Raw genomic sequence first — 16,173 nt, forward strand, 5'->3', positions numbered from 1 at the left:
TCACAGCCTACTAATCCCACAAAATGTTGAGCACCTCCTGAAAATGTACAGTTTCTTCCAGGCTGCCTGCCTGTGAGAGTGATGCTCACCCTACCCTCCTCTTCTCCCTGCTTCCCTTTTGCACTGCCCACGGAAGGCAGGGTGCTGGGTTACCCAGCCTGCACAGCAGACAGGAGAGCCCTGTCCTCTCCTGTCCTCCTCCCCTGACGTTGCCTGATCCATCACTTTCTCACAGTGGGCTTTACTGAATTCCCCCCTGTATGGTGCCATTTTGCACTGGGTTACCCAGCCTGCACAGCAGACAGGAGAGCCCTGTCCTGTCCTGCCCTGCCTTCCTCCCCTGACATTGCCTGATCAATCACTTTCTCACAGTGGGCTTTACTGAATTCCCCCCTGTATGGTGCCACCTCTCAGTGCCTGTGTCTGCACTGGCAGAAGGAGGACAAGGAGAGCATTCCACAGGCTGCCTTTCCCCTTGGCTGTGTTTTGCAGCATGTTAGGTTCACAGGAGAAGGTAACTTGCCTGCCCTCCCCATTGGACCAGCATTGAGAAGAGGTTTGAATGCACCCATGGGAGAAAAATTTGATGAGGGGGACAGTGGTGCTGAGGCATTAGCACAGGAGAGAAACAGGATGAAAGTCATCTTTGACAATGAAGGCAAAAAGGAGCATCAAAAATGTGACGGCCTAGCACACTTATCTGATTTTTCTCATTTTTCTAACTTGATCTAGGTGATTATAGGAAAGTCATCTTTGACAATGAAGGCAAACAGGAGCATCAAAAATGTCTAGCACACTTATCTGATTTTTCTCATTTTTCTAACTTGATCTAGGTGATTATGTGTTTTAATAATGTAATTGGGTTTTATAGCTGTTAAGTCTGCCTGTGATTTAACTGCTTTTTTTATAACTTAGCTTTTTGGTGTACACACAGTGTTTCTCGTGCAGTTTTCTTCACGTGGGAAACAATTCAATATACTGGCCTCTTTCTTAGTATATGTTTAGGCACCTTTACGTTGCATATTCCTTGCCAGATGGACAATAAATGTAGCTTGGTCCTGTGAATATCTTACTAGTATTTTTACAGCTCATAAATATGCAACTGGTAGGCAATAATGACTCTGCAGCCAGGGACATTGCATTTATAGACCTCACTAAACCCGAGCTGACAAGTGCTGTGCCTGCAGTAGTCGCTGGTGTACCAGGAGCTAAAGGCAGCAGGAGCAAGTTTCACAACATCTCCAGTAATACTGGACCATCATGTCCCCAGTACAGAAACCTGTTCCCATTCCAGTCTTCATTCCTCACTCTCATGTACTAAATGCTCAGTGATTTTCAGTTTTATAATTTCAAGAATGCCAGTCTTTAGTCAGGCATTCCTATGCAGGACATCTGTACTGGCAATTTACTGTGAAAGCATGAGCTTTGGTATGTCACTACAACATTTCCACTTCTGAAAAAGGAAGCTGTTGAGGCAAAAGACAAGTACTGAAGACTTGGTTGAATCCAGGAGGTGTTTTGAGGCCCATGCCTGAACATGGAAATCTTTTGCTGATGCTGCTTAAACTAATGCACACCTCATGGCTCCAGAACTGGCCAGCTGCCCCGTTGAGCAGGGCAGGAAAGAAATGGGTTGTGACTGGCAAAGGACAATTTTACTGCCATAGTAATGATTTTTGCACCTTTGACTTCCAGTTGCTTTGGTATCCTCCTTCTCTTTTATTTTCCTGCCCATCTCCATGTGTCGGTCTGGTGATTGGTCTTCAATCAAATGGTCTTCAAATAGAAAGAGCTGAATAGAAGAAGCAAAGGGGTTGGATGGGAACAGCAGACATTTACTGCAGTCTAAATGAACTGCTTCTGTGTGTGGTAATTCTACACACATGAGGCTCAAATCCTTATGCAAATAAAGCCACTCTTTTTGAAAACTATTCATATAGCAAAGAGGGGTATGCCCCACTGGGTGACCCTGACATTGGCCATTTCTTTCCTGGTACAAGGTTTCTCTTGCTCAGAATCTGTGCAAGCTAAGGGAATTCACTGTGCTGGTTTTCAGTATCAGACCTGCCCAGATTATTCAAGTAAAGGGTTGTGACCATTTAACCACAGTACAATTGCTTGCAACTTCTGACTGCAACTTGAGAAGTGTGACTGTATCCTCTGTAAGCTGAACTTCATCTGGTGGCATGTTTTTATATTTTGGACTTCCATCCTGTTATTCTGGTTTGTCAAATCCTTACTGTTATCTCTTACCAAGACTAGTAAGTAGCACATAAAATATGGACATTTTCATTCAGATCTAAGAAGGTTTTGGAGACACCTTATTTTCTTCAGGAATCTGCGAAACGAAGATGGAAGGAAGATGAAAAATGTATTTATTAGAGATTCAGTGTCAGCATTAGTTAGTTCTATATCCATTTCTACCAAATAAGTAATTTTATCTAGATAGGAAATCAAATTCAGGTAACTACTAACAGAGTACGCTGGCCCCCTTTATCCATTGACTCAGGAAGGAAAGAAATGGGAAGAGGGAAGAGGGAAAAGAGAAAATGGAAAAGGAGACCATTCTCACTCCCTGCTTCAAATAATACTTGAGTATTTAATATTTCACATTTCATATTAAGTGAAAGAGTTCCTAGAGGAAGATATCAGGGATACTTTATAATTAAACTGCTTTAAAATTAAACTGTTCTCTAGGCAGGGAGCAGATTCAAATCTTAGCACTCATGACACCTGGATGGTGAACCCACATTTAGGACACTTACTGAAAGGAGAAGGTGAAAAAACCTCACTTCTAGGAAGAATGGATTATGGATAAAAACTGCAACAAGAACTTGCTAGAGAGGCTGACCATGTTCCCTGCTCCCACTGAAGCCCTTTATCAGCTTGACAGACAGGGTCTTGGAGACAAGACTCTGGTGTCCTCAGGGGAAAAAAGAGGATGCTAACTGGGACCTCTACCTCCTGTGTGAGCATCCTTGTTCCTGCCACTGGGCCCATTTTTGAGGAACCGTCTTACCTTATTTTCAGGTACTCTCATTATTCTCTGTTTCTTCATGTATTTTCCTCAGTGGCATGAAACAGGTTGTGTGAATCATGATGCAGTGGCAGGTTGGCTTGTTTATATTTTCATTTTAGCAAGAAGAATGAAAGAATATGTATTTTGAAGTGATCTGCAAGTAGTTCTCCTGGCCTTTTCAGCTCAACTATCAAATTAAAGAAAGAAAAAATATACAGTGCCATTTCTAATACTTTCAAAGCTTTTTCTGCATCTGCAAATATTTATCTTTGTTGCATTTGAAATTAAAAGTAATAATGATATATATGACTCAGTGTGCCTGATGGTAGATTTATTTTTTTCTACTCAGCCTTTAAGTTTTGAGAGCAAGAAAAGCTACACCTTGAAGGTAGAGGGTGCTAACCCTCACCTGGAAATGCGGTTCCTGAACCTGGGTCCCTTCCGTGACACCACCACTGTCCACATCAGTGTGGAGGACGTGGATGAGCCTCCTGTGTTTGAGCCCAGCATCTACTTTGTGGAAGTGCCCGAGGATGTGGAGATTGGAACCACCATACAGATCATTTCTGCCAAGGACCCAGACGTGACCAACAACTCCATCAGGTCTGTCCTCTATTTGTGTGCTGCCCCACAAGCACTCCTTAATACATCTGGTTGGTGGGGCAGTGGTGAGTGAGAGGGACTCTCTCTTTCCAGCCAGTAGTGGTCATCAGTGGGTTTGGCAAACCAGACCTCACTCGCTGAGGGCTCTGCCAAAGCAATGCAGGAGCTCCCTCTGTTCTGTGGTGTGGAGGACATCAGCATCAAGCCTTGCAATGAGCCAGTCAGGCATTAAAAACAGCCCCAGAATCTTGCCTGTGCTGGCACAAAACCTGACAGCATTGCTGAGAACCCACTGCCATCCTGATGGCAAGGGTATCACTTGCTTGTCCTTTTTCCCCTTTCTCTTACAAAGCTCGCCCTTGTCAACAAGCTCAAACACACAGCTTCTTTTGTAGTAGATCAAATGCATGCTAATAAATATCCAAGAACTGTTAAATTATCTAGTGTCTGGTCAAAGATACAAAGCGTATTCCCATAAGGAGGTAAGAAAGGTAAAGGTGCATTTACAGCCATGGGAGCTTCATAGCTGCAACTCAGCAAGAAGCCAAAGGAGCAGATTTGAAAAGAGTGATCATAGCACTCTTTTCCATAGTGGCTGACAGCCAGTGCCAGCCCCATTTATCAGAGGAGGCTGCACTTCTCCAAGGCCAGCCCACACAGAAATGTTCACTACCTGCAGTAGCAACTAGTGCAGGCACTTTGATTATCCCAGCAGGTTGGCTGCTCCTCTCATCTGAGAGTTTTAGGTGTTGAGCTGCTGTCGGACTACCCATGCATTGGCCCTGCTTCTGAGATGCCTGTGTTCAGGAACAGTCCTGGGAAATACAGGAGGGAGTTGAAACATTGAGTATTAGGATTTTTTGAAGAAAGTAAAATCTAAATGAGCATTCTGTGGGCTTCAGCTAGAAGATTTGAGCAGACACAAAGCCTGTTCTTCTTAATGGTATTGCACTCTGTGATGCTGGTCTAATTATTTTTTTTCATCTCTGCTACTTTAATATACCTATCTTTTCTGCCTACATTATAAGGTTATCATACTTCTCATGACATTGCCTCAAATTCCTCAGTAAAACTATTATACTGTCTGCATCACAATTTCATTACCCTAAACTTTTTTCCACTTGCATCCTATTTTGCTGATTACTGTCTGGTATTATCCAAACCCTGCAATGCAAACAATTCTCTGCTAATCTGCTTAAAATAATATAAGAATAATTCTGAGGACTATCAAAGGGTAGAATTGATCATTGTTATTTTTAATGAGTTTTTTCTTAGTTTTTTTCAGAGCTTTGCAGTGACTGCCCTTGATGAACAACACTCTATAAACCACAGAATCCTTCAACAAAGATACATTTAAAAAAAAAAAGTTGTAAATATTCACAGACTCTTTTGTAACTCTGTTCTTTGACAACTTCCTTCCTCTTTTCTCCCCACCTTCCTCCTTTTCCACCGCCCTTTCTTCCCTCATTCCTTCCCTTCTTTTTCCCCATGCTGAGGTAAAGAAACAGATTTAAAAATTAAGAATAAATACCATTTGCTATCTAAAATGCAGATAGTAAGAATTTGTTGTTGCCTCTTGTGGTCTCCTCCATTCATTCCAGCTCCGTGCAGTATCAGACTGGCAATGTTTTAAGCTGAATTCAATTCACACAGGGTAAGGCAAGCTAAGAAAGACAATAATCCCAAATACTTACCATGTTGCACAACTGAACTGTGAAACACTTCTGAAACTTAAACAGTGATCTGGCTCAAATCCTCACTTTCCCAGCATCCAGTAGCTGGCTCCCACACTGTGAAATTCTGATGGCTGGAAATATGCCATGATTGTTGTTAAATGATTCAGGAAGATTATCTAAATAGTACAATGGAACAAGTGTGTAGGAGCAGATACACTTAAAAAGAGAACTTAGCTGGAGAATCTAGAAAAAAATCCACTTGTGCCTCTTGACACCGGCGCTTAATTCTGAACCACTAATCACACGACTATTGTCAATTCCAGATACTCATTGGCCTTAAAATGTCAGAGAGAAATTATTTTATAGCCCCCATACAAGAATAATTATTACACCAAAATATAGGAACACTCATACTTATTGTCTATATAAATCAAATGCCTGAGAAACCTTTTTATTGATGAAGAGGTAAGAAGGACTGGGAAGGAAAGGGACACAAACCTGCCATACCTTCCTCTTTGATTGTTCTGAAAAAGCGTGTAAAAGAAATTCCCAACAACATATCTCAATAGTGTTTTATATCCTGGTTTAATAAGTCCCTATATAAAGAAAAGGCTGTCATGCTTGTTCCAGTGAATGCATTCATGCTGAAAGGAGAAAATTCAGAAGAATGAGCCCTGTTCAGTGTCTGTTGTGACTAACGCTTTCAATTCCCATCCACTCTGACGAAAACACCAACAAAAAGGACAGAAAGTCTGGTCTCTGTTCTACGCTGTGACATTTACCTAGGCCTGTGTGTGGCTTTGGTCAAAGTATCCCTTACCATGCTAACAGTCAGCTGGGAAGGCAGCTTGCACAAAGTGCCTTTAAGAGCAAGGCGATGCCCGTGAAGGATACTGAGCCCACCATGAGAAATCATCTCTCTGACTGAGTACTGCAGTGACTCTGCCCATCAGCTGCCTCCCTGGCCAGGTTTCCTGGCCTGCAGGCACCACAACAATCCCCCATCCACAGGGGCAGGAAGCTGGTTCCCAGCATTGAACTGACACGACATCGGTCAGGAAGGTTCGGTATTTAGGATGAATCAGTCTCACAGAGGGAGCTGTTTTGCTGACTGGAGAAAGCCATGCATCATCCCCCTTGTGCTGACACAGCCCCATCAGTAGCATGCTTCAGGATGCAGGTGGAGTTTATTCCCCTTAAGGAGGAGAGAATTACAAGGAAGGGAATGGTTCCTCTTCATCAACCTAGGTGCTCAGAGAATGAACTAATCTGAAGCCATTTTCATCCTGTCTGAATTTGCCTAGGGACAGGGCATAATTATTTCTCTTAGAAAAAGAAATTATACTCCTCACTGGCAGATTTTCTCTGTAAAGCAGATGTTCCTGCACTGATCTGTGCCTCACTTTGAGGCTTCTTCTTCTAAATCTTTCTGTCTTCTAGCTCCATTCAAGTGCTGTTAAATGCCATCAGCCTCATGAACTTTTTCCAGCATCTCACTCTGGACCTGTGCAAGTCAAAGGAGCACATAATTAGGTTGTGGAAGAATGTGGATCCGCTTTGTATGACACTGTTGCCATTGCTGGGATACTTTGGTGCCCATAACACACAGTTTTCACAAGGGTTGCGTAATATTTTTCGTGTGTGCTCTTGCAGATACTCGATTGACAGGAGCAGTGATCCGGGACGGTTCTTTTATGTCGACATAACATCAGGAGCACTGATGACTGCAAGACCTCTTGACCGGGAGGACATTTCTTGGCACAACATCACTGTGTTGGCCATGGAGCTGAGTAAGGAGAATGCAGACTGTACATAGAATAAAGAGACACAATAGACAAAGCAGGCTGAGAGACCTGAATTCAAAGTTCACATATTGTTATGCACCGAGTGGGAAGCCACATTAAGTGAATTGCTTCTCTGACATCAACTAGCAAATACTGCATTTTATTTATTTTTTGGTGCTCATTTTCACAGGGTGGTGGGAGGAATAGAGGATGGCAATTAAATGCAGAGTCCTTCTTTTTCAATTCATTAGCATTCCAGGGATTTATTTCAAACTCTTCCTGATGTGTTTCTGGCAAGGTCCTCTCACTTCAGAAAGCCAAGGTAGCTAAAGAAAATACTGCAAAGGCTGCACAGCTGCTAGAGCTCCCAGTCCTGCCTGGGAGGATTGAGTGGTGCAGGGATGGGTAGGCAGCAGTGATCCTGCACTGCTAGGTCACTAGTTGAAATCTGCTCTGGTTCAGCAGCAAGTAAATGACATCGCCATCTGCTTGCTACATAAATAATTTGGGCTAGAGTGCTTTGGGATCTTCGAGTATGCTGAACTCATTATGCTTTTGGGTTTTACAATGAGCTAAAACTCAGCTCAGGACTCATCTGTGCCGGGTATTTTTCAAGGTTGTGAGAAGAAGGAGATGCTCGCTCATTTTGTTTTGTCAGTATGAAAAATTTAGCCGAGTTTGAAATGCTCACAGATGTGAGCTTCGCAAAGGAGTTTCAGATATATAAGCAAATAAAAGGTTCGCGTAGTCTTCACCTGAAATTCCTTTGGTTCACATAGCTTTTGCTCAGGATCTCAGTTCATCCATGAGAGGCAGCAGCTTTTCTGTAGCTTGGTGCTGATAGCTGAGTCATTCCTTGTGCCTCAGAAAGCTTCCTGCACATCTAGGCTGTGCCAGAGATATAGAGCACTTTGAGAGGAACAAAGCTTCAACAAACTCACCCAAATTGCAATCGGCCAGCTTGAAAGCAGGGGGAATATTTTACAAGAGTTGGAGTGACTCTGACACGTATTTGCCGGCTGTTCCAGCACAATGCCTTTCTGTGCCCTTTTAATTAGTGAAAGTGGTTGAGACAATGGGATTTCACCCCCATCTATTTTGACACTAGTTTTATTTTCAGCCACCAGTGGTCATTGCAATTCCATGAGTCTGTAAAAGCTGCTGCTGTGGCAGCACTTGAGGGTGAGATCAATAGGAAAGCATGTCTTCCTTTGGTTCTCTTTCCATCAATCCTCTGTCAGTTTTTCTCTGTACATGTGCAGCACAATATTTTAATTTAGTGAATAATTTCAAAAATTTCATAGCTCTGCACTCCTGAATAAGGCCCCTAGTGCTAAAGGTTAGATCAATTATTTCTAAGAGTGTGAATGCAGGTATTCATCTGCCTCAACAACAGGTGTGTCAGCAAGATGTATGTATGCATATGTGGGAAGCTGAAGGATTACATTACAAATTAGGAAGAAAGAATATAGTCTGAGTATTATCTCAATGACACAATGCAACACATGCTGTGGACTACAGTACACTGAACATTTAGAAAATTCCAGAGTTTATGTAAACTCTCTATTGTTTATATGAATATATGATTTCATGCTATAAAGGGAGATATATTTGGAGATAAATGTACAAAATGCTACAGCTAAAACAAAGATGAGAATACTAGTATTAAAGAATTTTCTTGATTTTTTTCACCTCTTCTGATCCCTTTAACATTTTTTTCTTTCTGATTACAGTTTCATTTTATCATTAAATAAGGGAGGGGCAAAGGATTATTTGGGGCAGACAAGCACAGTAAGAAAAACAAATTATTCTGTAGCCACTTAATTTGGAATTTGTGAAGATATGTGAAAAGATGTACAGATTTACTGACAAAGAAAGCTAATGCACCAGTGGGACAGAAACATCACAAATGATGTCATGCAGAATGTAAAATTTTCATTGTAATTTTAAGCTTCACTGAAAGCTTTTCTGTACAATTTCATGTATTATTACATTTTAAACCCCTCTGTAATAAGTGTCAAAGACTTGACACTATTTTTTAGTTCAGGGAACATAAATTTTGAGCAAATGCATTTCTGAACTAGAGATAAAAACTGCCATTTTTAACAAGTTCTGAATACCAAGTCTATCCTTAAAACAGAACCTTCCTAATTCCTGCCACCAGTAGGGAGGCTCAAACAGTATTGCCCAGATGAAAGGCAATAAAAAAATAGGGGGCATTTTCTAAAACTTTTGCTGTAGAAATAGTTCATTGGAGTGAAGCAGGTTGAAGTCTTTTACAGAATTGTTTTGTTTGTAAAAGATGTGATTAGATGGGAAGCCAGGCTAGAGAGAGAGCAGCATTTGCAGCTTCACTCTGAGTCACACAATACCCAGGTCACCATAGTTCCTGATGGGAAAATGTGATTTAACACCAGCTAGTAGTGGAAAACCTGATTTACCTCTTGAGCCTACTGAGGAGCAGCTTCTTCCCCTTCCCACATATTGCCTTTCCTTACATTAAACCTTCTTCTTCCAGATAACCCCTCACAGGTGGGCAGCGTGTCTGTGACAGTGAAAGTCCTGGATGTGAACGATAATGCGCCGGAGTTTGCAAGATTTTATGAAGCTTTTGTTTGTGAAAATGCCAAAGCAGGCCAGGTGAGAAAGGCTTGTACCACCAAGGGTTGGGAAGGGTATGCTGTCCTACATGGAGGCAGCATGCCAGGAAGGGTGAGTGTTGGAAAGAGGGCTCAGCTACTCACATGTTTCATCTGAACTCTTATCAGCAGCTGTCTGTGCTTCATTCCAAAGGCAAGCATATCCCACTGGAAGGAGCATCACATATAGTACCTCTTTTGTTTCTCCCACGTTTCTTTTATTCTCCCAAAGTAGATTCTAGGCTCACTGGACAATATATTTCATAGCTGAAATAAAGCCTTCCCTTAGGCATGTGCCAGCAGGCAAACAGCCAGTATGTCCTGTAGCAGCATCAAATAGAGGAGAAGTGTTATGAGAAGTGCCACAGAACCAGCTCAGGCCACGTGTGACAGACAAGGCTTACTACTAAATGTTTTAAGAGCCTTAAGCACACCTGGACACACAGGAGCTGGACAGAACTTACTACATCAGGTTCAAAGGGGTGCCAAGCAGAATATGTTCTGTTGTGAACTGGAGATGACCGAGAGTCAAAAGCAGCACAAGACTTCCCATTACACACACTCTAAAGCAGCAGCTTCAAGCAAGCGGTGAAGACTCTGCTCCTCTCCCTTCCAAAACCCCATCAAAGCCCTTGAACAAGGTCACCAGTGCCAGAGACAGGTGTGAGTTTTCCTGGCTGGACCTGCTGCAAGCTCTGCTGCTGATTGATTGTGGGGAGCCTCTTCTTGCTCCACCATCAGGGTCCACGGTGGAGACTGGTGCCTCCTCATGCAAAGCTGACTAGAATAAATAGCATTTAAACACATAGACACACCTCTCATGATCTGCGAAGGAAAAATGATGCAAGTAGTATCACTGTGTGTTTGCTGAATCTTATCCCAGCTGTGTGAAACAGAATGAAATAGCTACTCACTGCTGGGGTAACTGTCCTTACAACTATCATACATAGGATATTTTCATCTCACCAGTTTACAGAGCTTCTTAGTAATATAGGCAATAGCAATCATTGCCTAGACCTTTTTTTCCTGGTTTTAAAGGGTGAGTGTCCTAAGTAATAAGCTGTTTAAGTTCAATATTATTATGAATACTAATCTGGACTACTTCTTTCAGCAGACAACACTAAATTCTATTGCCACATTTTAAAAAGTTCTGAAATCAGTTTTAAGGTGGTGAAAGAGCCTTTATGGGTCTGGCATTTGCCTTTGAATCCCAAAATAGCTTTCAAGTTAAAAAGAATCCAGGTGAAGATTTATTCGTTGTCCAAAAAGATGCCTGAATGTTTATTCAGACAGTGCTCATTGTGCTTCAAGCTGTTAAACCTACTTTACAAAGCCTCTATAAGTGAAGTAACAAATCTCTTTCTGGATTTAGCATTGTCTTAGTTTCTTAGTTTGGTGTTATTTATTGCATATGCATTCTGCATGGTTGGCTTTTCTCTCATTTACACTGACATCTTGGGAAGAATTTTATTGATTTAAAACTAAAAGAGTGGCAAAATAATCAACTTGAAATCCTTTTCTACCTGTATAATGAAGCTGAAAGTAAGTATGAGCTTTCTTACAAGCTCTCTAATGCACAATGAATCTTCTGAAAAACCTGGGCCCCAAAAGACAAAAAAGAAATGTGCAAGAGAAGATAGGGATGCATGACAGGAAAGCATCTGTTAATTGAGGTAAACTGAATATCTCCTCCTTTGTTTAAAAGTGATGTGCATGACCACAGCAAAATAGATGACCCCTGCAAGCTTTTGAGTCTCTTCTTGAGAGAAGATTGTATCTCTGGAAGGCAATTTTATTTTAATGCTCCAATTGCTTATATTTATAGATATAAAATACATGTAATCGGTTTGATTGTTTGTTTATATTATAAATATTTTGCTTCTCACCCGTTTCTACTTTTCTCTTGTGTTTTGTAGCTGATTCAGACAGTGAGTGCCATCGACAAGGATGACCCACAGGAGGGTCAGCACTTCTACTACAGCCTGGCTCCAGAGGCAGCCAACAACCCCAACTTTACTCTAAGGGATAATCAAGGTAATCAGAGTGGACACAGACAGTTAGCTACTCTAATTTCTAATGCCTGAGTTGGACTTGAGAAGCTCTGACTTACAGTGGGTGATAAGACTGCCATTTCAAATAATACCAAGTGACACCTGCTCCTTAAAGGCAATAATAAAATGACATCTTACTTAATACATTTGAAGGTTATATGATATTTTCTTCTCTATAAATATTCTCTAGCAATAGGCCCCTTTTTCTTTTTCGAGGAAGTGTGCCAGTATTTTGTGCAAATTCAGGTCTTTTGGTCAGGCTGCAGGCATCTCGGATTATCAGAGTGGAAATTGCATTTGCTCAAAAGGAGATGCTTAAAGGTAGGATAGTAACTGGAACTAGAAGATGAATCTGAAGGGAATTACATTGCTCTTTTTTTTTCTTTTTTTTTTCTTTTTTTTTTTTTTTTTTGTACTCTTCATGTTTTCTTCCAGGCACAGAAAAAAGGAAGGCTTTTGTACTGTTCCAGTCTTTTCCCCCAAGCACTTTTTCCTTCTCCTTGCACATCCTCATTTCTCTAGAGAAAGAGGGAAGTAGGGAGGACTCCCAGAGCCTTGGGGAGGTAACTTGGTGTACAGCTAAAGGTCTGTGTAAGATGACCTAAGTAGAAACTGAAACACCAGTGGGAAGACTCATGGCAAATCATTGGCATTTGAGCATTCTAACCAGTGGAATTTGATTCTTTTCAGAAATCTTTGGTGGTTTTGGAGCCTGCAGAAAAGTCCTACAATAGCAGATCTCTGCATGACTGCTGTTGATAGATGATCTCCACAGGCAGACAAGGTCTAAAATCAGGTCCACACCAGCCTTCATCAGGAAAGAGGGACGACCTTGAGTGACCTGATGTAGAGCTTGGAAAATCAGTATTGAGGGGCTGGGTTTCAGTACAAGTTTAGTGTGTAAAGATCCACGAATCAGCAAGCAATTTCAGAATAAATGGGGAGAAAGACTGGCCACCTACATCATCTGTGGCCAGCCTCCAAGCCCAGCCTTGCTCCCACACATGCCTGCTTGACACACTGACTTCCATAAGCCCCTGTCTGGGCCTCTCCAGGCATATGAAAGAGCAACAGAAATGTTTATAAAGAATCCCATGCATTCACTAACCAAACATGTTTTAAAACATGGTACTTGCACTGTCTGGAGCTCTCCTCTACAGCATGCTACCAAAAGCATTTTTTTCTATAGTGTCCCTGAAGACTCCCCACACAATTTCTTGCATTTTTATCCCCTTCTTTCTCTCCTTGTCTTTTTTATTTGTGAGTAGATATTGCAAAAATAAATGAACAAATATAACACAACTCTTGCTAAAGCATTTGGCAAAGCAAGCTCATTTAATCCTCAAGGCATTGTTCTAAAAAAAGAAACTCGCAGAACTCCCAGCATCAGATGCACTTTTTCTGTCTCAGGCCATACTTGCAATAATTCATAGTGACAGCAGTGACTGAATGGCTGTGCCTCCCACTCTCTATAAAATATCAGTTTGCCATATTTATATACAAGAAACTTAGGGTACTATTAGTTACTAATTTGAAATAAAAATGTTAAGTATCAAACCACTGACTATTTGATCCACATAGTAAACCATAGCATAAGAAGAATATTAAGCTATTAGAGAACATCCAAAAGGAGAGCCATGAGGATCGTGAAGGGTTTTAGGGGAAGCTGTGCAGGGTGCAGCTGGGGTCACCTGGTCTTTTATCCTGGAGTTGACTGAGGGAAGAAGACCTCATTGCAGTCTATAATTTCCTTGTGAGGGGAAGCAGAGGGACAGGTACTGATCTCTTCTCTCTGGTGACCAGTGACAGGACTTGACAAAACAGCACGAGACTAAGTCAGGGAAGGTTTAGGTTGGATAGGAGGAAGAGGTTTTTCTCCCAGAGGCTGTACGAGCACTGGAAAGGCTCCCCAGGGACGTGGTCATGGCACCAAACCTGTCTCAGTTCAAGAAGCACTTGGGCAAAGCTCTCAGGCACACAGTGTGACTCTTGGTGTATCCTGTGCAGGGCCAGGAGCTAGACTCAATTATCCTGAAGGGTCCCCTACAACACAGCATATTCTATGATTCTATGATTGAGGGTTTATTTACTGCCTCAGCAATTTGGAGAGCAGTAGTCATTTCAGTAAAAGTAATTTATGCTTATATTTTCATCTAGGGGCCACTAAGAGCTATATAAATCATGTAACTTGGGCACAGAGGGGGTAGCTGTACTGTTTGTCACAGGGTGGCTAGACAAGAAACAGAACACACTTTGCTAGTCACAGCCTGTGCCCATAAACATGAGCCAGGAATGCTTCCCAGGCTGCAGGAAGGCACTGTGAAGATTAGCAATTGTGCTGATTACTTGGTTGTCCAATATAGCAGTAAGAGAAACTGCAAGACGTGTAGCTTTCTTGGCAACAATTAAAACCGTGATTTATACTGAGCAACAGATAGATCACAGTTTGCATTCTGATGAGCTGTTTTACTTTTTTTTTTTTGGCCCTTGTAATTTTAGTCTCTGAGAACTTCTTCAGTCTATTCATTCTTTGTATATGTTCAGCAGACAGAGAAAGCCTATTGTTCTCCTTTATAGATGGGGATCTAGGGCAAGGAGAAATTAAGCTACTTACATGCTGGGTTCTCTTTGAGTTCAGTAAAATCAGTGAGAAATAGACATGTTAAGTAGCTGCAACAATCTGGGCACAAATGGCTTTTCAAGGCCTTATAGGATAAATGTGATGAAGCAGAGAATTGAGCTGGAGTCTCCCATCTCTTCGGTGTCTGCTGTAGGGCATTGGCAAGCCATCCTCCTTCCACCTTCTTCTAGGTGAGACTATGCTAGGAATAACTTAGAAAGAGTGGCTTGCTGTAGGAATGAGCAACAAAATAAGCTTACTGCATTTCCAGATTAAATTGTGAGCTTATCTTCTGTTGAACCTTAATCACCACCCTCCATCTTTGGGAACCAGGAATTGTTGAATAGAGAAGCTTTTTATAATGGGTGAAGAATCAGGATCTGTCACACCCCAGGCGTGGTGTCCTGGCAGTCCTTTGCAATACAATTAAATTTGTCCTAGGAAAAAAATTTAGCTATTTCTGCCTTCCCTAAATCTGTGGTCACACATGTAAGCAGTGACCTGAAAATCTTCAAGGAAAGGTGTGACTCTTTCCCCAACCCAGTCATGTCTAGATTGCCTGCTTCCTTGTGTTCTTTCTCCCACTCCTGGTGGAATATTTCTTTATATTATTCCTAGCTCTTCATAATTACTGCAATCAGTTTTTAAAGTCTAACAGAATTGTCAGGCTAATCATCCCCAGTTCTTCTGCAGGTGCCTGCAGAAAGAAACCAAGCCTTTCTTGTGAGAAGAGCAGAGGTTATTAGCTCTGATGTCAAGGTTGGGACTTACACAGTGGTTAATTCCCCTGATCTCTCCAGAGAGGTACATCATTTCCAGTGAGGCAGAAAACTGCAGGAAGATGATGCTCCATGGCTTGTTTTCATGACTACATGAAGACACCAGCCTGCACACATGTGGGAAGATCAGTTTTCACACAAATGGAACTAGCCATGCTGCAATCTTCAGCATCTCTGCTCAGTGCTGGAGCTAAGGACTGCCATCCAGCCTCCATGAGCCGTGCCGTGCCATGCTGGAAGCTGAGAGGAAAAATATTGTGCATTCTTATCAGGCCTGCTCTCTTTTTTTAATATAATAGGGCTTTCATGTCCTCACAAGCCCTCTTCTCTTGATGGCTGGGGCTTAGCAGATATCAAATTTGGAATAAAATTGTCTATTCCAGTTTCTGCCATGGTGCATCATATTCCAGCACATCCTTCACACTGCGCTAGCACGTCAAATCACATTGGCTTTTGATGAGTCACACAACAAACTTTGGCACCAATGTATTTCAGTTGCAGAGTAACAGGTAGAACAATTCTTTAAGGATGATTTGGATGCTTGCCTAGTACAAAGCAAAATGAAACAAAAGGCCCAGAATGTAATGCTGGGAGTTACAAAGAGAATTTAATCACCAAGAACGTTTAAGACCTGGATGATATGGTCAGGTCATCACAGCAGAAGGTGTATATACATATGTATCTTTCAATATTAGATTATAGAAACTTGGTTTTGGCCTGAAAAAAGAATGGTTAAAAACCCTTGAGATCTCTCACTAGCTGATTTTGCACAGCTTCTGTCACTGCCTGTGACTTCTTTTTCAGGCAAAGTATGACCATCTCAGAATAATTAATCTTTTTTCCCTCACAAAGAGCAATTTTACATTAAATGAAGGCTGTCACCTGAATAGAAGTTTGTGACTTCTATTGTAAGTCAGTTTAAAGAAAGTGAATCTTTCTCTCTCAGGAAAGAGAAATACATCCAAGTTACTCCAGGTAGGGTGACTCAAATATTTTCACTGA

The 16,173-nt window shown here is 41.7% G+C and overlaps 1 protein-coding gene across 2 annotated transcripts in view; it reads left to right on the forward strand.

The window, feature by feature from the left end:
- Positions 1-16,173, forward strand: part of CDH20 (cadherin 20) — a 119,285-nt gene that overhangs the window by 97,007 nt on the left and 6,105 nt on the right. For both annotated transcript variants that reach the window (XM_039722122.1, XM_039722132.1), the window contains exons 7-10: positions 3,369-3,622; positions 6,952-7,088; positions 9,601-9,722; positions 11,638-11,755. In XM_039722122.1, coding sequence (XP_039578056.1) covers positions 3,369-3,622; positions 6,952-7,088; positions 9,601-9,722; positions 11,638-11,755 — 631 coding nt within the window. The remainder of the gene's footprint in view (positions 1-3,368; positions 3,623-6,951; positions 7,089-9,600; positions 9,723-11,637; positions 11,756-16,173) is intronic.

The sequence above is a fragment of the Passer montanus genome, unplaced genomic scaffold (assembly GCF_014805655.1).
Source record: "Passer montanus isolate IOZ18808 unplaced genomic scaffold, ASM1480565v1 scaffold107, whole genome shotgun sequence".
NCBI lineage: Eukaryota > Metazoa > Chordata > Aves > Passeriformes > Passeridae > Passer > Passer montanus.